This window comes from Silurus meridionalis, chromosome 2 (assembly GCF_014805685.1).
Source record: "Silurus meridionalis isolate SWU-2019-XX chromosome 2, ASM1480568v1, whole genome shotgun sequence".
Taxonomy (NCBI): domain Eukaryota; kingdom Metazoa; phylum Chordata; class Actinopteri; order Siluriformes; family Siluridae; genus Silurus; species Silurus meridionalis.
Window position 1 is genome coordinate 16,203,051 of NC_060885.1, and position 26,467 is coordinate 16,229,517.

The 26,467-nt window shown below is 37.6% G+C and overlaps 2 protein-coding genes across 4 annotated transcripts; both read left to right on the plus strand.

Annotated features, from left to right (window-relative positions):
• Window positions 1-3,825: 3,825 nt before the first annotated feature.
• borcs7 (BLOC-1 related complex subunit 7) lies at window positions 3,826-5,164 on the plus strand. The gene is made up of 5 exons (XM_046838149.1): window positions 3,826-3,989; window positions 4,254-4,316; window positions 4,441-4,484; window positions 4,609-4,629; window positions 4,738-5,164. Exons 1-5 carry the CDS (start codon window positions 3,858-3,860, stop codon window positions 4,787-4,789), a joined length of 312 nt encoding a protein of 103 aa, XP_046694105.1. The 5' UTR covers window positions 3,826-3,857; the 3' UTR covers window positions 4,790-5,164.
• Window positions 5,165-9,147: 3,983 nt separating this feature from the next.
• cnnm2a (cyclin and CBS domain divalent metal cation transport mediator 2a) lies at window positions 9,148-24,589 on the plus strand. 3 transcript variants are annotated; one of them, XM_046866679.1, is made up of 9 exons: window positions 9,148-9,729; window positions 9,825-11,651; window positions 19,325-19,468; window positions 19,585-19,722; window positions 19,870-20,039; window positions 21,930-22,023; window positions 22,434-22,496; window positions 23,264-23,442; window positions 23,620-24,589. In XM_046866679.1, exons 2-9 carry the CDS (start codon window positions 10,196-10,198, stop codon window positions 23,830-23,832), a joined length of 2,457 nt encoding a protein of 818 aa, XP_046722635.1. In that variant the 5' UTR covers window positions 9,148-9,729; window positions 9,825-10,195; the 3' UTR covers window positions 23,833-24,589. The 3 variants fall into 3 exon arrangements, with proteins under 3 accessions (XP_046722635.1, XP_046722642.1, XP_046722629.1); XM_046866686.1 differs by having other exon boundaries at window positions 9,901-11,651; XM_046866673.1 differs by having other exon boundaries at window positions 9,148-11,651.
• The last annotated feature ends 1,878 nt before the right edge of the window (window positions 24,590-26,467 follow it).

The window sequence follows — 26,467 nt, forward strand, 5'->3', positions numbered from 1 at the left end:
GATGGTTTAGTTTAGAGAGAAAGGAAAGAGAAAGAGAGGCTAGTGAGTAAAAACTGTTATATCAGTTTCCAGCTTATACAAATGACAGTATGAAGTTATCTTGCACATGTTCTGTATCACTGTTTTGATAATTTCCTATAAAATATAATTTAATTGCTTACTTAATGTATACTGTACATTATATATTCAGATTGTATGCTATTTTAAACAGCTAAAAGCATTAATTTAAACTGTTTCATCATAATTGTCACCTATTTGTTGGATTTCTGTTTGAACAACATCAACATTTCAAAGTAAAACAAATACTTGACTGGCTAGCACAAAGCACTTTACTGGCTAGCACTTGTTTGGCTAGCACAAAGCACTTTACTGGCTAGCACTTGATTGGCTAGCACAAAGCACTTTACTGGCTAGCACTTGACTTGCTAGTTCAAAGCACTTTACTGGCTAGCACTTGACTGGCTAGTTCAAAGAAAAACAGGCTGAGCTTTGTCTGTTGTTAAATGCCATCTTTGTCTGTTGTTAAATGCTGGGAGAAAGTAAGAAGTTGAATGACCAGTACTACTCTCCGTATAATAAACACCTTTACAGTGTTAAAATAATTTAGATTGAGGTTCAGATTCAGACTTTAGATTGGTGCATGATGTTTTGTTCTTGCTTTAGTGGTTAATCCATTCAAATTCAATTCACCTAGTACCTAGGTGAACACTGAGCAGCATTAAAGCACAGCATTAGACAGCAAAGCTTGTTTCACCACCAGATCTCTGTAAGTTCAGTTGATTTTGGTCACTATTAGACGGTTTTGCATATTGCTGCTAATTGCCTTGGTTAATTATATTGAATCACTACACAGATAATATTAATACATTGTAATTAGACCGTATCTCAGAAAACTCTAAACTTTAGGGATACTACTATAGAAATAAAACTTGGATATATTTTTGAATAGTCAATGTACAGCTTGTTTTACAGTACAGATGTACTGTCCTCTGATAATAACTCACTATACAGCCATTATTGTCTAAATAACTGGCAACAAAAGTGAGTACACCATAAGTGATTTTGCATGAGCACTATTGTTATCTAGCACTGCCTTAATGCTGGGAATGAAATTCACCAGAGCTGCACAGGTTGCTGCTGGGATCCTCTTCCACTTCTCTATAATGACATAACAGAGGTGCTGGATGTTAGATACAATTGTGTTTCTCCAACTCAATAGGGTTCAGGTCTGGAGACATTCTTGGTCACTCCATCACTTTCATGTTCAGCTCCCTCAGCAAGGCAGTTGTCATCTTGTGTGTTTGGGGTTGTTATTATGTTGAAAAACTGCCGTTTGTCACATTTTCTGAAGGGACTGCATCATGCTCTGCTCCAAAATGTCACAGTACAAGAAGGAGGATCACAGGGTGGCGTATAAGAGTGGAGGAAGGTGCACACAGGTGGACTATGTTTTATGTAGGAGATGCAACCTGAAGGAGATTGAAGACTGTAAGGTGTTGGCAGGGGACAGTGTAGCAAGACAGCATCAGGTGGTGGTCTGTAGGATGGTTTTGGAGGTGAAGAAGAAGGGTAGGAGAGTGAGACCTGAAAGAAGAATAAGATGGTGGAAACTAAAGGAGGAAGACTGTAGTATGAGATTTAAGGAAGAGGTCAGACTGGGGCTCGGTGGTGGTGAAGAGGTGTTGGATGATTGGCAACTACTGCAAGAGTGATGAGGGAGGCAGCTAGAAAGGTACTTGGTGTGACATCTGGAAATAGAAAGGAAGACAAAGAGATGTGGTGGTTTGAATGAGGAAGTGCAGGAGAGCATAAGGAGAAAGAGTTTGGCAAAACAGAATTGGGATCGGCAGAGAAATGAGAAAAGTAGGCAGGAGTACAAGGAGATGCGGCAGCAGGTAAAGAGGGATGTGGCGAAAGCCAAGGAAAAGGCATATGAGGAGCTGTATGAGAAGTTGGACACTAAGGAAGGAGAAAAAAAGGATTTATACCGATTAGCCAGGCAGAGGGAGCGACAAAGAATGGAGATGGAAATGTGTTGACTAGTGAGGAGAGTGTGTTGAGAAGATGGAGGGAGTATTTTGAGCAGCTGATGAACGAGTAAAATACGAGAGAGAGAAGGTTGGATTATGTGGAGATGGTGAAGCAGGAAGTGGATAGGATTAGTAAGGAGTAAGTGAGATCAGCGATTAAGAGGATGAACAGTGAAAAGTCAGTAGGACCGGATGTCATACTGGTAGAAGCATGGAGATGTTTAGGCAGATGGCAGTAAAGTTTTTAACAAGATTGTTTAACAAGATTTTGGAAGGTGAGAGGATGCCTGAGGAATAGAGAAGGAGTGTGTTGGTACTGATCTTTAAGAATGAGGGAGACGTGAAGACCTGCAGTAACTACATGGGAAATAAGTTGATCAGTCACACCATGAAATTATGGGAAAGAGTAGTGAAAGCCAGGCTGAGAGAAGAGGTGACCATCTGTGTGCAGCAGTATGGTTTCATGCCGAGGAAGAGCTCTGCAGACACATTATTTGCTTTGAGAAGTATAGAGAAGGTCAGAAGGAGTTGCACTGTGTGTTTGTGGTGCCGAGTTGTGGTATAGTATGAGGAAGTCAGGTGTGTCAGAGAATTATGTGAGGGTGGTGCAGGACATGTATGAGGACAGTGTGACAGCAGGAACAACAGACTGGTTTAAGATGGAGGTTGGACTGCATCAAGGTTCGGCTCTGAGCCCTTTCTTGTTTGCAGTGGTAATGGACAGATTGACATACGAGGCCAGACAGGAGTCTCCATAGACCATAATGTTTGCGGATGATATTGTTATTTGTGATGAGAGTAGTGAGCAGGTTGAGAAGAGCCTGGAGAGGGGAGGTATGCACTGGAAAGAAGGGGAATGAAAGTCAGTAGGAGTAAGACAGAGTACATGTGTGTGAATGAGAGGAAGGGGAGTGGAGTGGTGCAGTTGCAGGGAGAAGAGGTGGAGAAGGTGGAGGAGTTTAGGTATCTGGGGTCAACAGTGCAAAGTAATAGAGAGTGTGGAGTGATTTGTGATAGAAGAGTATCTGCAAGAATGAAAGGGAAAGTTTATAGGACTGTGGTGAGACCTGCGATGTTGTATGGTTTAGAGACATGGCATTGAGTAAAAGACAGGAGGTGGAGCTGGAGGTAGCAGAGCTGATGTTAAGGTTACCATAGGGAGTGGCGAGGATGGACAGGATTAGAAATGAGTTTATTAGAGGGACAGTGCACGTAGGATGTTGGGGACAAGGTGAGGGAGGCTTGTTTGAGATGGTTTGGACATGTGCAGAGGAAGGACATGGGGTATATTGGTAGGAGAATGCTGAGGATGAAGCCACCAGGAGGGAGGAAAAGACGAAGACCAAACAGAAGGTTTATGGATGTGGTGAGGGAAGACATGCAGGTGGTTGGGGTGAAAGAGGCAGATGTAGAGGACAGGGGGGTGGAAACGGATGATCCTCTGTGGCGACCCCTAATGGGAGAAGCCGAAAGAAGAAGAAGAGAAGTCTCACTGACGTCAGTTGTCTAGTCATCTTGCGCACAACTCTCACCCAGTGACGCATCAAGGCAAATAAACCTTGATATCAAATTATGAGATTATAAATAGTTGTATTAGAAAAACAGGAACTGAAAAAGACTCAGTATGTGCAGGAAAGTGGAAAGTAAATAAAAGTGTATTGTACAAATAAAGTTGTTTATTTATTTGTATTTTTTTAAAGAGCTCATTCGTTTTTTATTCATAAATATACAATTTATATACAAATGTAGTGGATTTCATAATAACTCCTCGGGGTGTACGGCAGATTTGTCAGGTTTGTCCCTCGAGGTGCTCCGTAGTTTTCTGTCATGGCTTCCTCAGAACCGCATCCTCGGTTTGGTCAGTCTGTTAAAGGTTTATTGTCTGATAAAGTCGGTTCTTGCAGTGGAGATGTAATTGCTCTTACACGCCAGGTATTAAAAGGATCTCGCAGCCAAGAGGTAACTGTTAATCCTGTGCTAAAACCGGAGGTTTTTTTTTTAAAGCCAGTCAACGAGCGCTCTCCGATCATATATAGCATAACATTAGCATGCTATAACTTTTGAGATTAGAGCTCATATCTGACTCCAGTGTTATTTGCATTACAAGTAAACTCTAATAGGCAAATCTGTGACTGGAAATGAGAGATGTATCTCACGAGTTACTAATTAATTCACACACATGTATTAATTATATTTTTTTTCTTATCTGCTGTGATTATTTAGCTGCTCGGGCAGGCAGCAAGAAATATGGTTGTCCAAGAAGATGCTATTCTGCATTCTGAGGATGTAAGACTCTTTTTTCTTGGTATATAACCAATAAATGTTGAAGCGTACATAAAAATGCTTTGTCAAATTCGTGAAGAGAAAGTCAGATAGACATGAACACGGTTTTTGTTTTTGTGTGTTACAGAGTCTTAGGAAAATGTCCATAATTACTACTCATTTGCAATACCAGTGAGTATAATGACACTGCTTCTGATCTAGATATGTTTTGGAAACACCCTGATTGCAGACAGTGTGTTTCAAATGTACAGCTGAAGTCTAAACAATCATGCCTATCTTGTTTTCTTTCCTTTAGGCAAGAAGCCATCCAGAAGAAGTAAGTCAAAACAGAAATACTGTTGATGGTTGTTATGGTGGTTTCATCTGTCATTCAGTGTCAAAACAAGCGGTGATGATAACTGTCTGTCCTTTGTCCTCTTAACAGCATGGAGCACTCCAGAAACCTTCAGGACCAGCTTCGGCACTTGCTAAAATAATGCACTGCTACGCAAGCTATGCTATTGACACGTTCCACTCTGACTTTGGCTTGTTCCTCACACCTTGTTGCGCTCCGAGTGCACGTGTGCTTCGATTTTCCTCTCAATAACCCTCATGACCTTGAGGTAACAGCTCATGTATAGGATTGATTTGTATATTGTTGCTTTTTTATGTCAGTGTTAGTTGAACTTGCTTTTTGCAAAAACAACAAAAAAATGCACACAGTTTACAGTTTTTGCACGTAAATTTATTGTCTTTGTTATTTTAATGAATTCATTTGTCTTTGTATGAACATTTCTCCATGTTTGAGTGAAATCACATGTCCTGTGCAGGAATGCCAGCTGAATGTATAATAAAGCCTCACACACATTTAATATCAGTAGCACTTCATCAAGGTCAAACAGATGTCTGTCCTAGAGCATAGCCTTGATTATTACTCCCAGAAAGCTTTGGAGTACACTTCAGGGTTTTCACTTATCTCTGTACATGCATTTAGACACAACCAGCTTTGTGCAAAAAAAAAAAAAGTAAAGAACACTCTTTAAAAGATTTATTTAGTGTATACATATTGGTAGAAATGTATAATCTTTCCATTTATCATCAAATGTAGCCTATATTACAGCTGTAATATTGAGTTTTGTAGTATTACAAAGTTTTATACAAAATGTTGTTCAAGCTGTTTTGGTCTCTTAATGCTTGTATAAAAGCCTTAAGATAATGAAAAGAATGTCATGTGACCTTGTAAAACTAGGAGTAAAGGAAAAATAATGGTGTAGTTTATGTAGATAGTTGCTGGATTGAAAGTGGCGATTGCTTTGCTTAAGCCCATTGCAACAACATGCCTCATGCCTTTGTCTAATGGTTATACATTTCTGGCTGCGCATTTTAAAAATATTACACCAAAATCTTGTAAACCCCAATTTTTATTACTAACAAATAAAAATTTAGGTTTTAGCAACTTTACACTTTTTAGCAGGTACATTGTCATATCCCACTCAGAGTGGGGTTAATAGTTATATTATAAATAGTCTTCTACATTTTTTTTTTTATGTACATTTATGATTAAGTAAGAGATGCTTTGGCTGCATTTGTAAAACTTCGTACTTGATGCCTGCTGGTAAAAGGGAAATAGTTTCTGAAGAACTCTTACCAATTTCACATTTAAGAAAACAGCATAACAACAAGGAAATTTGGAAAAAGTAATAGACTGAAAATATTATTGTATACCAGCTCATCTAGCTTGGTGTGTTATTTGTTAACCCAATATATTACAGGATGCAGAGTGCAGGCTTTCAAATTTCACTGTCTTTCTTCTGTTGTTGCCCAGAACTGGCATGTTAGCTACGGTTTGCTTTATAGCTTTAGTAGTGTGTCACACGCATGGGATAGGGTATAGGGATAACATTTCTCGGGTTAGCACATGTGAAGGGCAGCTGATAATTTTGTTTAAAATTACAACCTGTTTAACGGTTAATACTGCCTTAGTTAAAACCTGTTGGTGCCCCTAAGAGACTCTCCCAGTTCTAAGAATCCATCTTTATCAGTCCTCAAGTTTCATCAGAGAGAGAGAACTTTATGCCAGGTAATGCTGTGGAGAGATAAAAGAAAGTTGGTCCTATCTGTTTGGACAGGCATTACATAACCCTGCTTCAGTCTTATGTAAGTAACGTTCATTTATTCTGGAACCATTTGTTTTTTTAAGCATTAAAAAAATAAAAACATTTACATGTCATGATTGGTGTTTGGAACACTTGTCTGCAACTTGGTAAAAATGGACAAGACTGAGTTTTATAGATTTCCTTATGGTCTGAAACTTCCTCTGCTGGCATCGCTTTACTCCTGATACCGCACATCTACCAAGAATATTTAATAGCGTTATGTTTAATGGATTTGGCTCCATCTACAGACAAACATTGCACAATGGACTTTTTTTTTTTTTTTAAGTAAATATTTTTACAGCAGTGATTTGAAACATTCCTCAGGACCTGTTGCACTATATATGTATGAAGTTTTTTCCGGATCTGCCTCACCTCTTTTACTTGTAATATGATAAATGATCTTGATAAATGATTCTTGTTTTATAGATTGTGAAATGAAACTTGAAACAACTCCATCCCAGTACTTGTTTGCTTATTCTTGGGGCTCTATTTAAATTGTATTAAACACCTTACCTATACAGTCATGTTATGAGACATACTGCTCTGAGTAACACTGAATGTTATTTCTGGTCACTTTCAATATCTGCGCTATGCTTATCAGAGTTACACTGAATCAACTGAGTCCTGAAATACACCCTGGATGGAGACAACATATATACACACATTCGTATATTTGTTTACATAAGGGGGAAATTATTTTGTCCAGTCTCCCAATAGCATGTATTTGCAAGGTGCAAAGAAACTGGAGAAGCCAGAGGAAAACTAAATGGACATGGAGATAACAAAGAATGACACTGAAGCATACATACACATCTAATTTCATTTGCGAAAATTTAGTTTGAATGGTTGAATTTAAGTTATTTTGCTGCCTCTGGCCTTTATAAATCTTGTATTTTAAAAGCAAGAAAGACCTTCAGGTGGCAGTGCTATGGTTGGGGTTACATGCACTATTATTAAATGTGTAAATATGAGGTTTGATTGCTTATGTGCTGCAAGTGTGTTCTTTAAATTCCAAAATATTTCAATAAGATTTAAATCTGAAGTCTCAGAAGGCCACTACTGTAAGTTTCTAGTTTACCATATACAGCATAACAGTCCACCCCAGAATGACACACCTTTCTGTTGATTGGCAATATTATTCTTCTGACCAAAATCCTCCCCTATTAGCTTCAGACAATCAGCTGATTCAAATCGTTCCATTTAACTGTGTTCAATGTATGACCATAAAGTGCTTGGTTTTGATTACCTTATGTTATCACTGAAACATGTACAAGTTTTCATCTGATTATTGTCTAGTTTGTTTATATATTTATTTTAATAGTAAGAGGGCCTTATTTCATTGCCCTGATTAGCCAACTAAGGCATCCTGATTTTTTTTTTTTTTTTTGCTCCCCCCTGCCATGCAGTTGTGCTGCTGCGCTAAACGTTTTAAATGTACATACAATGCTCCCAGTAGTGTCTCTTGAAATACTCTATGTTTTGGAAATCCTGTGCACATTGCTCTGTTGGTCAATAAAACAGTCTCTCAGCTTTTATCCCTTGCACACACTTTGGTAGTTTTATATAAACACTTCACAGCTGACTCCCTTGAAAATTATTCATGCTTTAACTAATCATGTCAGTATCATGCTTTATATAATATCAAAGCTAGGTTTGATATTATATAAAGGATGAAGAATTGTAAGATGCCATTATATGTGTATATGTCTTTCAGCTGATTATCCTTTATTTTTCATACTTTGGTTAGTTGGTTGAATATTTCTGATTGCAACTGTATATAGCATGCATACATGCATAAGAAAATTAATACATTTCAGCAAAATGTAATATATTGAAGAAATTCTCTATAATTGTTTTATCTTAAATATAGATAAAGAAGATAAAGTATACATGAAGTGTATTAGAAAGTATATACAGTACATATCTTCTAATTAGATGCTAATCTCTGTAAATTGGCATGCAGTATGTTTCTATAGATTTTTGAATTTGTTTTGCTGCTACCATTATCCACTTCAGCATGAACACATTGAACAGATTGTGCACCAGCCCAAGAAGCAGCCAATGCATGCCAAGGCATGACACTCCAATGTGCCTTAACATTGATCTTGTATGCTTTGGATCATGAGCAGATCCTTTGGCCTTTCTATTACTTTGGTTGAGGTTAATCCTCCAGAGTGTTTATGGCTCCTCTTTGTATTTCTATGCTAATTCCAGTATGTGCATCAGTCATCCTAAAGTATTCTTCAAATGGTTGCTTATGATACAGTAATTTCACCCCTGCCCTGTGGAGGTTGTTAGTGATGTCACTGACTGTTGATTTTTATTTACAGCTGTTACAAAGTTTGTCATCAACTGCTGCTAATTTCCTGTTAGATATCTAGTTGTTATCACATGAGTAGTTTCCTTTCTTTTTGAGGACATCCCAAATTGTTTTGATGGCTATGCCTGAAGCTTGTGCAATGGCTCTGATTATTTTTTCTTGTTTTTTTTTTTTTAATTACTTGCATTTTTCCTATAGGCTGATCTCAGTCTTTGATGTTGGTTTATATTTTTTATGCAGGTAAAGCCCATTACCCAAACAAAGAATATTCAGAACTTGTAAATGTTCAATCTATCAATTTACCAGGGCAACAAGATCAGTCACATGTTCCAATATATTTTTGATCAATTGACAAATAGATGGGTCAAACAAAGTGCCATGTTCTATATTCTAAAACAACAGATTAACACATCTGAATGTTAATACCAGGAAAATTACTGCAGATTTCTTATATACATATTTATTACACACGTTACAATTTGTGTGTAACCTTTTGTATTGTTACCATTATGATCTAGCTAAGAAACACTTACAGTGTGACACATCTAAGTGTACTTATAGTCATTTTTGTAATTTTTAATCCCAGGCTGGCATTTAGCAGGACTTTCTTACTGTTCATATATTTATAAAGGCTAGAAGAAAGGACGGACTTAAGGCATTGGACTTTGGATCAGAATGTCATGAGTTCAAATCTTATCCACACAAATCTGCCACTTCTGGGTCCATGAGTAAGGCCCCTAACCCCATAGCTACTCAGCTGTATGAATGAGAGAAATGTGAGCCATTCTGTAGAAAGGCCTGTGATAAATGTAATGTAAGGTACAAAGTAAACTTCTAATAAAGCACTGAAAGAGTATATTTATGTTCCAATTATGATTTTCAGGGTTGAAGAAAATCTGAGTGGGATGGTGGTGCTGCTTCACAGCTCAAATGTTCGATCCTGAGCTTGGGGTGACTTACTGTAAGTTCTCCATAATATGTGGATTCCTTTTGGGTTTAGATGATATAATTGCTTAACACTTGCAGTACTTTAATCAGAAACTGTATTTTTTTCAGTTGGCAACGTTAAAAAAATGATGCAAAAAACATTCACTTTATACTTTCTGCATCACGTCATTTGCTGCACGTTCAGGTTGATCCCGCCTTCATTTGTGTGCTTGCTCCTGATTGGTCCCGGGGCCCTGTCAGTCATCAGCGCGCTGGAGTGGAGTAACAGTAGAGTCTGAGAGAGCGCGCTGGAGTGTCATCGGGCTGCTGCGAGCCGCGGTGTGTAATGTCAATCTTATCACCTCACACAGGACAGCTCGTAGCAGAGATGAAGGCCGACTCGGACTCTCTCTGATCGCTGCATTCAGTTTTCATTCAAGCAGAACCTTGCCCCATGTGAAATAGGGCAAAGCAGTGTACTGCAATTGCCCACTTCTAATATGGCGGCGCTCAGCCCGGTTGGATCGCTGACTGCTATTTTTTTATTTGTCACCGGCGGTCTGATAAGCCGCTCGGACGGCAGCGAAGCGGCGGAGGAGACCGTCATCATCGGCCTGCGTCTCGAAGACACCGACGACGTGTCGTTCATGGACAGGGGCTTATTGCGCGTTAGCGAGAGGTCGCGCGTGAAGTTGCGGGTCTACGGGCAGAACATTAACAACGAGACGTGGTCCAAGATCGCTTTCACGGAGCAAGACCGCAGCAGCGTGTCCGGAGTCTCCGACAGTTCATCCGTTTCCAACCCGGGGGACGCTGCTGCCTTCCAACTTTGTGGCATCCGATCGTCCGATATCATCATTCTTCCCAACGTGGATGTGAGCCGATCGACGTCTGGCGTCATCGAGATAGAAATAAAACCTCTGCGGAAAACGGAGAAGAGCAAATTGTACTACATGTGCGTTGCCGCACCACCAGCAGCAGCAGCAGCACCTGCTGCCGGCGGTGTAAGCGACGCGTGGGCTGAGAACATCTGGATCTACCACGAGGGGCATGACACCAAAATGCTCGTCGTGGAGGAGAAGAAGTTCTTGCTGCCTTTCTGGCTGCAGGTGATATTTATTGCAATGCTTTTGTGCTTGTCCGGCATGTTCAGTGGACTCAACTTAGGACTCATGGCACTCGACCCCATGGAGCTCAGGATAGTTCAGAACTGTGGCACAGAGAAGGAAAAAAATTATGCAAACAAAATCGAACCAGTGAGGAGTCAAGGAAATTATTTGCTCTGCTCACTGCTTTTGGGAAACGTCCTTGTGAACACCACCTTGACCATTTTGCTGGATGATATTGCAGGCTCTGGTCTGATCGCAGTGGTTGTATCAACCATTGGTATTGTGATATTTGGAGAAATTGTGCCACAGGCTATATGTTCAAGGCACGGACTTGCTGTTGGTGCAAACACCCTGATTTTAACCAAGTTCTTCATGATCCTTACGTTTCCTGCATCCTATCCGGTCAGTAAACTTTTAGACCATGTGCTGGGACAGGAGATTGGCACTGTGTACAACCGAGAGAAGCTACTAGAGATGCTCAGGGTTACTGACCCGTACAATGATTTGGTCAAAGAGGAGCTGAACATCATCCAGGGTGCTCTGGAGCTTAGGACTAAGACCGTGGAGGATGTCATGACTCCTCTGCGTGATTGCTTTATGATTGCAGCCGACGGAGTCCTCGACTTCAGCACCATGTCCGAGATCATGGAGAGTGGGTACACACGCATCCCTGTGTTTGAGGGGGACAGGTGCAACATCGTGGACCTCCTCTTTGTCAAAGACCTGGCCTTTGTGGACCCTGATGACTGCACTCCTCTGAAAACAATCACAAAGTTCTACAGCCACCCCCTGCATTTTGTCTTCAATGACACCAAGCTGGACGCAATGTTAGAAGAGTTCAAGAAAGGTACAAGTCTTTTTAGCACTCTTTAGTTAATGCCTAGTTTCTAACAACAAAACATACACTTATTTATAATGGCACATTATTTTATGCTATCAGAGCATCATGTCCATGAATAAGAGGGATGTATGCACTCAGAAGAATATTATTAAGCATTATTTGACAGTATGTCTTTCTGGAATAACACTTTGGTTTTATGTAGTGAGTGGCTTTCTCATTCAACCCATGAAAGACTTCCACTGGCGTTCACATGCACATCAACTTTAATTTAGATTTAATTCCTGCCACGTTGTATAAATAAATTAACAGTCACAGTGGCCAACAGAATATACACAAAAGTAAAACGTTTTGTCAAAAAATACAATAGCAGATCTGATATATGTTGCGTAAAAAAAACAGACACAATTGATTGACTCTAATTTTCTTAACATGAAAAATCTTGATTTTTTTTATGTAGCAGATTCACTGTCGTCATCTGTCCAATCACACACACACACACACACACACACGCATATTGTGAATCGATGCTATTAAACAATTAATTGAAATCTGTATCTGTAGATAAACAGAATTAAAAATAGAACATAATGTTGTAACTGCTGTAACTATTCAGTTATTTTAAGTTGCTTTTCCAGGCATTTATTAGCAAGAAATTCCTGTAACTGGACCTTTACATATTTTAGTTGTAAACCCTTGGCCTATATCATGTTTTACAGATGTATTGGCAGATTATTTTCTCCCTTTCCAATGATGGTAGGGTTAGTATGGGTTAAATTTAGTTTAATTTGTCCAAACCAGGTTTTTTCTAAACTGTCTTATGATATTTTATTGCCAATTGCAAATTGATAGCTGTATTTTGAATCTATTTGTATACTGTTGAAGTGTCTCTGCATGCTGGCATGTGACAAGCCTATGACTACATCTTGGAGAGAGAGAGGTCCTGATATCTTGGCACATTCTCTTCGCGATACTTTTAAAGACTTTGTGAAGTACACCCTAGCTCTCTTGTGTATGTCTTGTGAGTAAAAATGAACTAAGAAGAAACATTTCCTAAGAAGAAGTGACTACAAAACCAAACCCCATAGACTCAGGCTTCGATGATGGTTTATGTCTTTTTCAACAATAAATGCAATCTTTAAGGGTAAACCCCTATAGTTTAAAAAATAAAGCCCAAAGAATAAATACAAATATTTTAATTGTCCATTCAATGATTTAACAGGGCGCTTGTGTGGAACAAGAAGCGCCTGTCAATCACGTCAGTTTCAATATTTTTGATCACTTGACAAATGGATGGGTTTAAACAAAGTGCTGTATTTTAAGTATTACAGCTGATTAACACATCTGGATGTTAATACCAGCAACGCTAACCTTAAATGTTAAATCGGGAACTCTAGGCATTAAGCAAGAATAATCCCTGAATGTTTGCATCCACATTTGTGACACTCTGACATATAGGGCTGTGTTATATTAGCCAATCCATATATATTGATATGTTTTTGGGAGGTGTGAGGAAACTGGACAACCAGAGGGAAACAAACACAGATACACACACACACACACACACACACACACACACACACACACACGCACACACGGTCATGTAAAACTTCACTGCCTGAGGGCAAGTTTGAACATGAGACTTTGGAACTGTGAGGTATAAATGCTACATGCTTTGGAGTATGTAAGTTTGTATTAACATTTTAACATTTGTAGATAAAAAAATTATAAATAAATGTATTAAACAGTATCAGTATATGAGTTATTGGGTTTAGTGAAATAAATATTCGTTCCACAAATGGTTGCTCAAAAGAAAATGGACTTAAACAGATTTGAGTAACAATTAACATGATCGTGTTCTACAGTCCATCTACAAAGCCTGTCTTTAAAGGCCCTATGTTTCCTATGTAAAGGACTTCGTATCACCCACATAAGTGATTCTCTACTGTTTGTCGTGACATTCTTGTGAACTGAAGTTTACTAAAAATAAAAGAGAGCAGATGCTTGATAGGCCTGCACATTACTAGGGGTGTAACAGTACATGTATTTGTACTGGAATTTTTCAGTACAGGCCACAAGTGTATCGAATGCAATTCTTTTACATGTGGAACACAGTTGCAATCTAAGTTCCCTCAGGAATGAATTGAGTGGACGGCCGCAAGTTTGTTTAGTCTCCACCTCGCACTTTGAGTGCATTTTTAATATTATTAATAATTATAATTACTATTATATATTTTTTATTATTATTTATTAACTAATTATTATTATTATTTATTATTTATTTTTTTATTATTTTTTATTATTATTAAACATAAAGAAAGACACTAGAGTTAGCACAGTGGCTACTCACACCATACCGGAAATAAGATTTGTTACACATGCATGAAAACGCTAAAGAATCCATACCGCTAGTCTTAGCCCCTAACCAAGAAGTGGCTAGCGGCAAATGCTAGTGCTATGGATTCTTGTGGTTTTATGTCCAGCTTCAAAAATTTCTTTTAAAAGGAGAAAATCCTGACATTTCAACATATCAAGGGAGTGAATGAATGAAGAATAGAGGGAATAAAAACATTTGTAAAGTATGCTGAAAGAAGTTGAACAGTTAAGTAGATCATATCTTTAAAACACACACACACACACACACACACACACACACACACACACACACACACACACACTCACACTCTTATATACACATCTGTATTCCCCAAATAGGGTCTGACAAATGTAAACTATTTAATTTTTCAATTTATTAAATTTTATTTAAACAATTTAATTTGCGCCAATTTATTTGATTACTAAATTTAATCAAGTTAAATAAAAAAGTGTATTGCATAATTTGATTTATTAAATTTTATCTTTATAAAGTATTATAAAATATTATTTTATGTATTACTTAACCAAGCAGGCATTTTATGTAAAATTGTTTTAAAAATGTAAACTGTAGATGACCACACATTTTAAAAATAATAAACTGCGTTAATAAAAAAGTACAAGCAATTTTATGTTTTGCATTTCTTCCCCCTAACCATATCAAAATCTATTTGAACTTTGACATAAAAACTGAGGTACATAGCGAACATTGACTTTTTGTACCGTTACAACCCTATGCGTTACTACGAATGGTTATGCGTGTAGATGGACAGTGCTCTGAGATGCTTTTCTATTCACCACAGTTGTAAACCCTGGCTATTGGAGTTACGATAGACTGCATGTCAGCTCAGACCAGTCTGATCATTCTCCTCTGATCTGCCTTATCAACAAGCTGTTTCAGCCTACATATCCTCTAATTACTGGTTATTTAGTTGTTGTTTTTTTGAATGATTTCTGTGTAAACACTAGAGACAGTTATGTGTAAAACTCCCATGTGATCAGAAGTTTCTGAAATACTCAAACAAGCCCATTTTGGACCAGAGTCCATGCCACAGAGCCAGAGATCACACTTTTGATTCATTCTGGCGTTTGATGTCAATATTGCCTAAAGCTCTTGATGTGCATCTGCATTTTTTGTGCATTGTGCTGCTGCCACATGATTAGCTGCATAAATGAGCAGGTGTTCCTATTGAAGTGAATGTAAATGAAGTTCTGGTTTACAGGATTTTGTCATGTTATGTCAAGTAGGAATTCACAAGGTTAATACCTTTTGCACACTGTATTGTAGCTCTATGTTGTTTAGTGTAGCACCAGGGTTCTGAAGGAACGTTGTTTCGTTTTTACTGTGTACTGTGTACCACTGTGTATAGTAGAAATACTACTTGACCACTTGACTTGTATGAGAAGTTGGACACTAAGGAAGGAGAAAAGGATTTATACCGATTGGCCAGGCTGAGAGACCAAGCTGGGAAGGATGTGCTGCAAGTTAGAGCAATAAAGAATGCAGATGGAAATGTGTTGAATTGTGAGGAGAGTGTGTTGAGAAGATGGAGAGAGTATTTTGAGCAGCTGATGATTGAGGAAAATAAGAGAGAGAGAGGGTTGGATGGTGTGGAGATGGCGAAGCAGGAAGTGGATAGGATTAGTGAGGAGGAAGTGAGAGCAGCTGAAGGATGAAGAGTGGAAAGTCGGTTGGACCAGATGACCAGATGACATTTTGGAAATGGAGAGAATGCCTGAGGAATGGAGAAAGAGTGTGCTGGTACCAATCTTTAAGAATAAGGAAGATGTGCAGACCTGCAGTAACTACAGGGGAATTAAGTTGATCAGTCACACCATGAAGTTATGCGAAAGAGTAGTGGAAGCCAGGCTGAGAGAAGAGGTGACCATCTGTGAGCAGCAGTATGGTTTCATGCCGAGGAAGAGCACCACAGACACAATATTTGCTTTGAAAATGTTGATGGAGAAGTATAGAGAAGGTCAGAAGGAGTTGCATTGTGTGTTTGTGGATTTAGAGAAAGCGTACAGCAGAGTGGAGAGACTGGAGTTGTGGTATTGTATGAGAAGTCAGGTGTGTCAGAAAAGTATGTGAGGGTTGTGCAGGACATGTATAAGGACAGTGTGACAGCAGTGAAGTGTGCAGTAGGAATCCAGGTAGTTGGTTTACAAGAGGCAAATGTAGATGACAGGGTAGTATTGATCCGCTGTGGTGACCCCTAATGGGAGCAGCTGAAAGAAGAAGAAGTAGAATCATATAAAGACACAGGATTAATGAATAATTCATTTAGAAGTTTAATTAAACTTGTTGAAAAAAAATTCTACATAATAATAAAGATATGGAAAGGGGACAGGTAGGGGTGACTTCTTACCTGTTTAAAACAAAACTGGCCTTAGCAGAATCTTACACAGATCCTTATAGTCATCCTATCGCTCCTGCTTAAATTAAAATTTCAGTAAATGTATTCAGATCAGGACACAGAGAACTGAATTAATATGAAATTGCACCGCAACAAAGAAGAGAGCCTTTACTGCTTATTACACCCAGTCCCCAATACCACAACACTTTACTTATTCAATGACATCATGAATATTTTCCAGCCATAGTAATGTTTAATGATGTGGAATGTTTGTGAAGTTCATTCCTGTTAACATATATTACTGTGTTATAGAAGCTATAAACAGACATTTTCCCACCAGTCTCTCACAGAAAAATTTAACCATGACAGAGATGTATTTCAGTCACAAAACAGTTTTATTTTATTTTATTAATCATATTTGCACAATTATATATTTATACAACACATGTATAGGTTAAAGGACCTTACTGTGCCCATCCCACCCAGCTTCTGTCTATGACTTCACATCTATGTCACATAAATGACATCTCATTATAACAGAATTTTATGCATGAGAGTTTTAATAGTTAAATTGTACATATTCATAGCACATAGATATTAGATGTTTCAGTTTTAATAGATGCTCTATTAAATTTCTTTATTTTTTATTAAAGATGTATCATCATCAAAATGAGCAGATAATTTATTTAATGGATACAAATGCACCTAGGAGGTATGCGTTCAGATTTAGATCACACAGACGACAAAAGAAAAAGAAGTCTCATGAACAGGAGATTCAATTCTCTCAGAAAAATCTCAGCAGCAAGTGCAAACAAAATACTATTGGTAGTGCCATAAGAAACATTCTCACACATATTTTTAGGTTAAGGAAGTCTCATTCATAAATTAATTTAGAATTCATAAACCATGATGATGTAGCTGACATTTCTTTTTCTGGCTTTTTCAGTTATATTTTGTTTTACAGGGGCATAATGGTAGTGGTCATGTTTGATAAAACAACAAAAACATTATTTAATTTATGCTGTGCCTAATTTGGGATTAAATTACACCTTTACGGATAATGGCAGTGATTTACACACCCCTAGTCTGTTCTAACCACAAGTTCCTTCTAGTTTTTGACATGTGATATATTTCAGAAGGGAATTTTCAATTTATGATTAACACTTAACAGTTTTAATGGCTTTATGTGACATTGTCTATATTGCTAGATGTGCTTGTTATTGGCTAATCATTTCAAAACAGGACACTTCTTCGAGTTAATCATTCCTTAGGCAGGTATCCATAGTATCTGCTGGTAATAAAGTGCGGCTTGTTAATCATTAGCATTGTTCTATTAATTGTAATACATGCATTATATATATATGGTTTATATAGCACCTGTAAGTTTTTTTCTGAAGTGCATTTTAATGCTGTAGGTTATTGTGAACTGCAGTTTGAGGAATTTTTATGTTTTGTTTGTTTTTTACAAAAGAAGTTGCTGTCAATTCTATTATAAGGTATCTTAATTATGAGGCATGGGGAATATATTTACTTTTACTATCAGAGACATTTGCTGTTGGGAGAGATCAATTATTTTCATTCACAGGGTGAATTGCTCACTTAGATTTTGCGATTCATATTTATGATAACTGGCAACTTTTATAATTTTACATGTAAGTTGGTGTCTGGAAATGGTGAAGAACTGACTGATATACATCTTTTTTCTATTGGGAATTTGTGTTATTTTCTCATTGCCTTATAATACCTTAGACAGAGGTTTTACTAGAATATCTCTCACAGACTCACCATCGTCTCATGGACTATTTATAGGGAACCTCCATCATGGAAAAATCTAAGAAAATACTTTTCCACAAATAATGTGAAAAAAAATGTATACAAGTGTGTGGTCTGCATTGCCTGTCATAAAACAAATAACTCTTAATAAAATACATCTGTTTGGTAGACAAGTGAGCAAGAGCTAATTGAAGTCATTTTGGTAAGAAGCAGCATGAAATGAACTCACATCACACTGTGTTAAGAATCTAAATGAAATGGTTTCTCACAATTTTCCATGGAGTGACGTGTTTTAGGAAATGTTTGGGCAAGAGACAATATGTTTGTGAAAAAACAGCATTTAGCGAACAAGCATTTTCTATTTGGTTCCTGGTCATTTAAGTCACTGTGTCTTTGCTTCTTATGTGTGAGAATCGGTTATGTCTCATTACATTAGATGGTTTGTTTTCCTCATTACTGCTCTCACTAATACAATAATAATTAAAAAAAAGAAAAAATTCATTGGTCTTAAAAAAACAAAATTTCCAACATTTCTAGCATCAGAATGCTTTAATTGGCATACTAATGTTATGCCAATTACCTCATACATTACAACCTATTACAAGCCAAAGCCTCACAGTTTTCCTTAATTGGTACTGGGATTCAGAGAAACTTCACGCAGACACTCAAATTCCTCCATTGTCACCCCAGTGAGAGCATTTGCCCAACCGAAGTGGAAACTTTATTTCAGGTCTAATATTAGATCAGGCCCCCGGAAAATTCCTTTTAAATGATCACTAGCTGAGAAACAGGAAAAGAATTTTCAACAATTTGGTTGATAGTGCTGCTCAGGAATTTTTAAACAGCGTATTGAGGGGGGCCTGGGAAAACAGATGTGGAACCACAGGAGATTTTACTTAGGAAATGCAACAAATTGATGTTTGACCAAATCCATGAGTGTTTGAACAATTTCTGGGTCAGTATCATCATTGTTATCTTTTCTTATCAACCAAGCATGGGGGATTCTTTGAATAAGCAATTCTAAAACAGTCCCACAGAACTAAACTGATATGATTATTAGGTTATGTAAGGTCACGGGTTGCAGCAAATGATATGCAATAAATCTTTTAAACACAATTCTGATGTAAGCATTATGTTTCGTGTATATGACATTTGTGGATACTGAATTTTCTTTTTCAGGTAAATCCCACTTGGCCATTGTACAGAGAGTGAACAATGAAGGAGAGGGAGACCCTTTTTATGAGGTTTTGGGTATTGTAACATTAGAGGACGTCATTGAGGAGATCATTAAATCTGAGATTCTAGATGAGACCGATCTATACAGTAAGTGTTTTCAGCTTTGATTTACGTATGGATGAAGATCTGCTTATGTTTAGCACACTTTCAGAATGTACTGTTTGGAGTATTTCACACAACATGTTTGTGTTTCCTTGTAAAAGCTGACAACAAGACAAAAAAGAAGATAACTCATCGGGAGAGGAAGCAGGATTTCTCAGCTTTTAAGCCAACAGAGAACGAGCTTGGGGTCAAAATATCACCACAGCTTCTACTGGCTACCCTGCGTTTCCTAGCAACTGGTACTGATGTCCTCTGTGTGTGTGTGTGTGTGTGTGTGTGTGTGTGTGTTTCTGAGAGAGTGTGAATGTTTGTGTTCTTGATTAGAACCGAACTACAGATTTACTTCACATTCTCCATCTTTTCTCTACTGTTTTTGTTTTCTGTAGAAGTCGAGCCATTTGGTCCAGCTCAAATGTCAGAGAAAATCCTTTTGCGTTTGCTCAAGCATCCCAACGTGATCCAGGAGCTCAAGTACGATGACAAGAACAAGAAAATGTTAGAGCACTTTCTCTTCCAGAGAAACAAGCCAGTTGATTACTTCATCCTCATCCTGCAGGTCAGCAGCACTCAGTGTATTTGTAAAGTAACATTTCAGAGCTTTGGGATTTAAAGATTTTAATATGGGATTGTTTTAAACCATTGATCCTTATAGCAACTGTAATGACGATACAGTGTCGTCTTAGAAACACTCAAAGCAACAATTATTTAATATATAAAAGTCTTCCGAAATGTGGCGCAGCTTTTTAATGACAAAGTTTTTATTGCCATAGTGTTTTTGTGAATTAACTTACAAAATAAAAGTTTCTTTCCTTAAACCTTCAAAACCCAGGTTATAAAATCTGTTTGGGGAAATTTCTCTTGATATGCCTTAATGGTTTTACTTTAAAAATTAAATATGTTCAATGAACACATTTAATGATGATCACATGCATTTTGATTTGATTAAGAAAATCCAAAGCATGACTTTCAATATACTTTTAAATGTTTCTAATATCACCTCATTACTAGGAAGTAGCTTACTCAGCATAAGTGCACCAGTCAGTTTCAGTTATCACCGGGAACATTTCATAGCTATTAAGCATTATGTAATGTTATTATAGCATTTATTATATAGTTACTTTATAAACATGCACTCACACAGTGGATTTAGAAAATATTCACACTCTTTTTGTGGCACATCGTATTGTGTAACACGTTTAATTTAAAATGGATCACGCTGAATTTTCAGTTGATTATTGATTTACACACCATAACTTGCAATGACAGAAATGCAACAAGAAAACATTTATGATTTATTAAAAATAGAGAAAGCTACAATATCTCATTTAGGTAAGTAAATACAGCCTTAGCTAAGGCATTTCAAATTAAGCTCTGGTGTACCCTGTGTTCTGTAATTACCTTGAGATATCTCTAGAACTTGACTAGAGTCCACCTTTGGCAAAACTGAATTGATTCATGGTTTGGAAAAGGCACAGACCCATGCACATAATGTCTTACAATTCACAGTGTATGTCGGACCAAAAAGCAAGCTAGGAAGTCCAAAAAACTCTCTGAAGACACCCACAATTAAATTGTGTAAATTGTGACGTATAGGTATAAAGCCTTAAAGCGTTAAATGTCCACATACAAAAAATGAATTTCATTAGTGTGAAAAAGAAGTTGTTCAGAACCAGCACAACTTCTCTTAGAGCTGGCCATCCAGCCAAACTTAGTACCTAGGCTAAAATGGCCGTGACCAGAGAGGTGACCAAAAACCTACTGGCCTCTCTAACATATCTCTGAAGAGATGTGAGAGCATGCTGGAAGGACATCTCAGAAATACTCCATCAATTAGGTTTTTTTTTGTAAAGTGACTAGACGAAAACCACTCCTGATTTATATTATTTTATCCCCACTGTGAGGAAGAAGAATCAAAAACTGGAATCCTTGAAACTAAATAACTGGTAAGATCCAGTTTTGAGAAAGCTGAAGATAGCAGTTCACAAATATTGCCCATTTAATCTGAATGAGCTTGTGATGATTTGCCTGGACCAGGCAAAAACAGCTGTGCGATTCTTGAAGAGACATACATAAGAAGACTAGAAGTTATAATACTGAAGGCTATCTCCATATCTCAGTGGATAAATCTAGAAATAATATTGGGCTTGTTTGTGTTTTCTCTGTGCAATTATGTATAGAATACAGTACTCTGTATAGAATGTGGTGTATGTGGCATTGCCCACATCACTGCATAAACTGTCCAGACTTGACAGCATGGCATTGGGAGGGGAACGAGCTCCAGACTCAAACTGTTGGATTTTAGTGTTCTTGTCCTGAAAAGGTCATTGAGTCCAGAAAAATAGAATTTATGCCTGAGATGTTCAAAACTATTGTCACAAACTCATCATTGAAACACATCTTTTCTTTTGTTTTCCTCAGTTCATTTTCTCTTTCTGTTTATCCTCAGGGAAAAGTTGAGGTTGAGGCTGGCAAAGAGGGAATGAAGTTTAAAGCTGGGCCCTTTTCCTACTATGGAATGATGGCCTTAACATCATCACCAGGTCTGTGTAATGAAGAAAAACACCCACACTGGTGACACCGTATTTGACTGATAGTAGATAAACTCTCCTGCAGTTACAGTTCAGTGCTTCTGGTAGCAGAGTCTACTGACCTCAGGTTAATTTGCACTGTTTAGTGCAGTGTTTTAACTTGAATGACTGATGGGACTGTTATTAGGAAGCTGAATTGTGCATATCATTTTCTAGGATTGCATGACTGTCCAATGTGTTTTTCATCTGTGTATTTAGTTAATAATTTTTGTAGTAACGTCCTTCTTGAATTAGTAGGCTGTGGTACTCTGCTAAATTACTATTCAGTTATTTGTAAGAGAACTCCATGGTTACTGGTTTATTCCGCTGACTCCCCTTTCTCTGTCTTTCTTTCTGCACTCTTTCTCTGACCTATTCTTCAGTTCCACTCTCCTTGTCTCGAACTTTTGTTGTCAGCAGGGCAGAGTCTCTTGCAGGATCTCCAGGTAAACCACAACATCATTTTACTCTTTTCTACACATTCTGTTATTTTTTTCCTCAGTCAGGAGAAATGGGAAGCTTGTTTGGTTCTAATATTTCTTAACACAAGCCACTTGTCAATAGCTTTTGTTACACCTATTCTTTTTAACAATTGTAAGCTTTTTTTTTACTTTTATAGTATTTGTGTAAAGACTCTGTTAGTGCTGAAATTATTTTATTCTGAATATAATCTGCTGTGCACCAAATGCAACAAGCTAATTGGAAAAACTCTGTAAACTTTATCACACATAGATCTGCATACTAATTTTCACTGCTTTGACTTGTTTTACATAATCATTGTATAGCAGTTAACATCTTAAATCTCTTTCCCAATTTGCAGCATTGTCATGTGGATTACTCAACGAATGATGTACAATTACAGTTAATACAAGAATCATTAGTGTTTAACCATATTTTTATTAGCATTCATTGTTGTTTGTTTTTTCTTAAAAACCATTTAGCTAAGCTTTTTGCATAGATTTGCTACTCCTAGACTAAGACCCAGAGTACGTTTAATCCATGTCTTGCAGAAGGTCACAGCTTTAACAAATTAAGTTCAAAGCAAAACATTTAAAGTGCACAAGACCAGTATTAGGTCAAAAAAAAGAGAAGATACCTCCATCATCTAGTGGTAATGAAAACAAAATCAACTGAAGGACAGATGATAGCAATCTTTGTTTGTTTACACCACATCAGCACCAGTAGGTAACTTTAGATCATGTTTGCTACACAGAGAATAAGTCACCTCCCCGACCTTTTGGATTGAACCACTCAGATTCTGTGAACCGGAACGAGCGCATGGAAGCCCTCACTCCCACCCTGGGCAGTAGCAACAACCAGCTCAATGCCTTCCTGCAGATCTATGTGCCAGACTACTCAGTCCGTGCGGCCTCCGACTTGCTCTACATTAAGGTTAGGATTCCTCACTTTTACATGTATTTCTGCCATTGAGAAGAAAAGCACCATATTAAAAGACAGTACATTCACAATTCATCATAGTGTACCTATAGAAACACAGAAAAACAGGTTAAAAGCTTCAGGATTTAATGATTCTGCCGTCCATGTTGATCTGACTGTTTTGTATGGCAGGTGTCCCGGCAGCAGTACCAGAATGCTGTCATGGCCTCCCGCATGGACAAGACACCTCAGTCTTCGGACAGTGAGTTCACCAAGATAGAGCTGACTCTGACTGAACACCAAGACGGACCAGGAGTTGAATCGTCCCCCTTTCTCATCCAACATCAGAACTCTAATAACACACACAAACCCAATCACATCACACACACTGATGGAACTATCTAGGAGAGACAGGAAATGAGGTGAGACGGCTAAAATATTTTCGGCCAGCTGAAGTTCGGGGAGCTTTCATTGGGCAGCTTCTCTGGGATCAACTGAATCCTGTGATTTTTTTCTTTAGACGTGTAGACTTTTCAGGGGATAAGAGGGCATGGTGAAAAACCACAAACCACAAAATGGGATGTGCTCAAAAAGTGAACAACCTAGGAACCAGCAGATGTCACTTCCTCACTCACACAGCCACACTCGCATCCAACAGCAGAGAGAGACTCGGAAGGGCGTTGCACTGTCCAATGCCCACCATCGCCACCGCCTATTTTTTTAACAGCGACAATGACCGTTCATGCCCCATCACTTCCTGTCATCAAAGATTTAGCACAGTCTTCTACCAGAGGTGTCAGTGCAAAGACGAACTAAAAGAGCAGTGTTAAATAGAAAACATCAGCTTTTGTAAAAGGTACACATCATTCAGGGACATGCACAAGCATGAGCGAGTTATCAGGAGATTCCTGCAGTGGACTTTATTCAGCATTGGTGTATTTGAGAGTGTGTTATTAAGAGGAGCAGTAAGAACAATTTGACATCTAGTTTGGCATTAGTTTAAGTTTTTTTTTCTTACCTCAAATTCAGCACGAAATCTTGGAGCTCTCTGGGTTATGTATATGCAGAGGAGAGTCTAGACTCCTTAGTAATTTAGCATTATTTACAAAGAAGTATAACCTTATAGGAAGTTAATTGTTTGCTTAACCTTCTTATTTATATATATATATATATATATATATATATATATATATATATATATATATATATATATATATATATATATATACGTGAAAGAATGTAGGTTTCTAGGCCGACCCGGTTATTGAAATATCATTCACTGAATGTTCATCAGGGAGATCAATGACAGTATATAAAGACCAATGCACCTGCATTTAAGTCTTAAAAAAATCCCTGACACGCTGAAACACATAGTGACACTTTCAGAAGAATCTTGAGCAAAGGGAGAGAACCTTCTTGTGAATTTAATATATCCAATAAGCTAAAGTTTTCAGAGTGTCAGTCGCGATTCCATAAACGCAAAATGAATCGAGTGTCTTCATTTCTATGGCTAACGATTTTCCTCGCAGATACAGAGCAGTTACCAAAGCACCAAGTCTCTGATTGTCAGTCATGAAGATGAAGACCCTGGACAGTATTGTGCTGAGTAACAGCAAAAAAGAAGGGATGGAGCATTCACTCGTGATTAACCCTAATTTATAGGATGCGGGTTTTTCTATTTCTCAGAACGCATGGCACTGAAACGTTCAGCTCTTTCTTGTGTCATGTTTATGACAGCAGTAACAGTCGGGGTTTCGACTGCGTGCATGTAACAGGTATACAGATGTGCCATGTAAAGTATTTGCAGTACAAAGACATTCAGTGTGTTTACATGTGAGGGAATTGTTTTCATGTACCTTACAGTGTCACATATTACAGTGAATAGTGAAAAATGTTGGACCATTTTGTTAACAATAACTTTTTTGGTTTCTAGTATTTTTAATCATGTCTTAAACTGTATTTAAAATGCCCCACCCCCACCCCCACCCCAGTTTAAACATTTCTAGTAAATCTATGCTGATTTTTTTTATGATTTCATCATTTCTGTGTACCACATGAAGTCCTGTTAACAAAGTAACATGCTAAAACCCAAGTCTGCCAGGTATGAAGTACCTTTTCCACCTTTTATTTGTTTTTACTTCTGTCTGGAATAGATTTTTAATGTATTATAATTTCATTGATATTAGGTTTAGTATTTCAGTTCATACACTGTAAAATGATGATTGACTGTGGCGTGCTCTATTGCAATTCTAATGGCTAAGAACCGCTGTCTCACTCTTAAGTATTTATGTAGCAATCCGTCAGTGCAATAGTGTATCCGTTACGCAGGGACAATCAGCAGCATTACAGCCCACAAAACACACACTGTCAATTGAACAGGAACAGAAAACCCCCTGCTATGTGGTTCAGGACAGGAGCTCATGTGTTATTAATGAAACCTGGATCAAAATATGCAGTTTCTTTCTGTTTACTTGGACAGTATTTTTTTTTCCCTGTATGACAAATTGTTAACACTTAACCATGTCATATTGTACAAGTAATTAATTAATGCCATGCACTTGAAACGACAAATAATCTACTTCAATATTTACAAGGAATGTTCTTGTTTTCTCAGAGGAAAACGTTTTTTTGTCTTAAAGACTGTAAAATGATTATGGCCCAATTTAGACAGAAAACAGAAATGTGGTGCTCAGGCATTTTGTTCGAATCCACCGTATTTTGCTGCTATTCAGAGTTTTGAATGTCTATAGAGATGCTGTAAGGAGCATTAAGAATAGAGAGTTATTATATATTATATTATATACTTATAAACTATCAAGAAATTACTATATCTCTATATAAAGAAATTGAATGTTGCTATTATGAAAGAATTGTTTTGACAAGAAATTTGCTTGATTTGATGGATTTTATTTTTTTTTCTTCTTGTTTCTCAAATACCTCTTTGATTTAACAAATACAAGTAACACACTGAAGACTGTGTATTTTGTAGTACAGAGTAAAACTCAGTGTATTCTGTGTATTTTATGTCTGGTGTTATTTA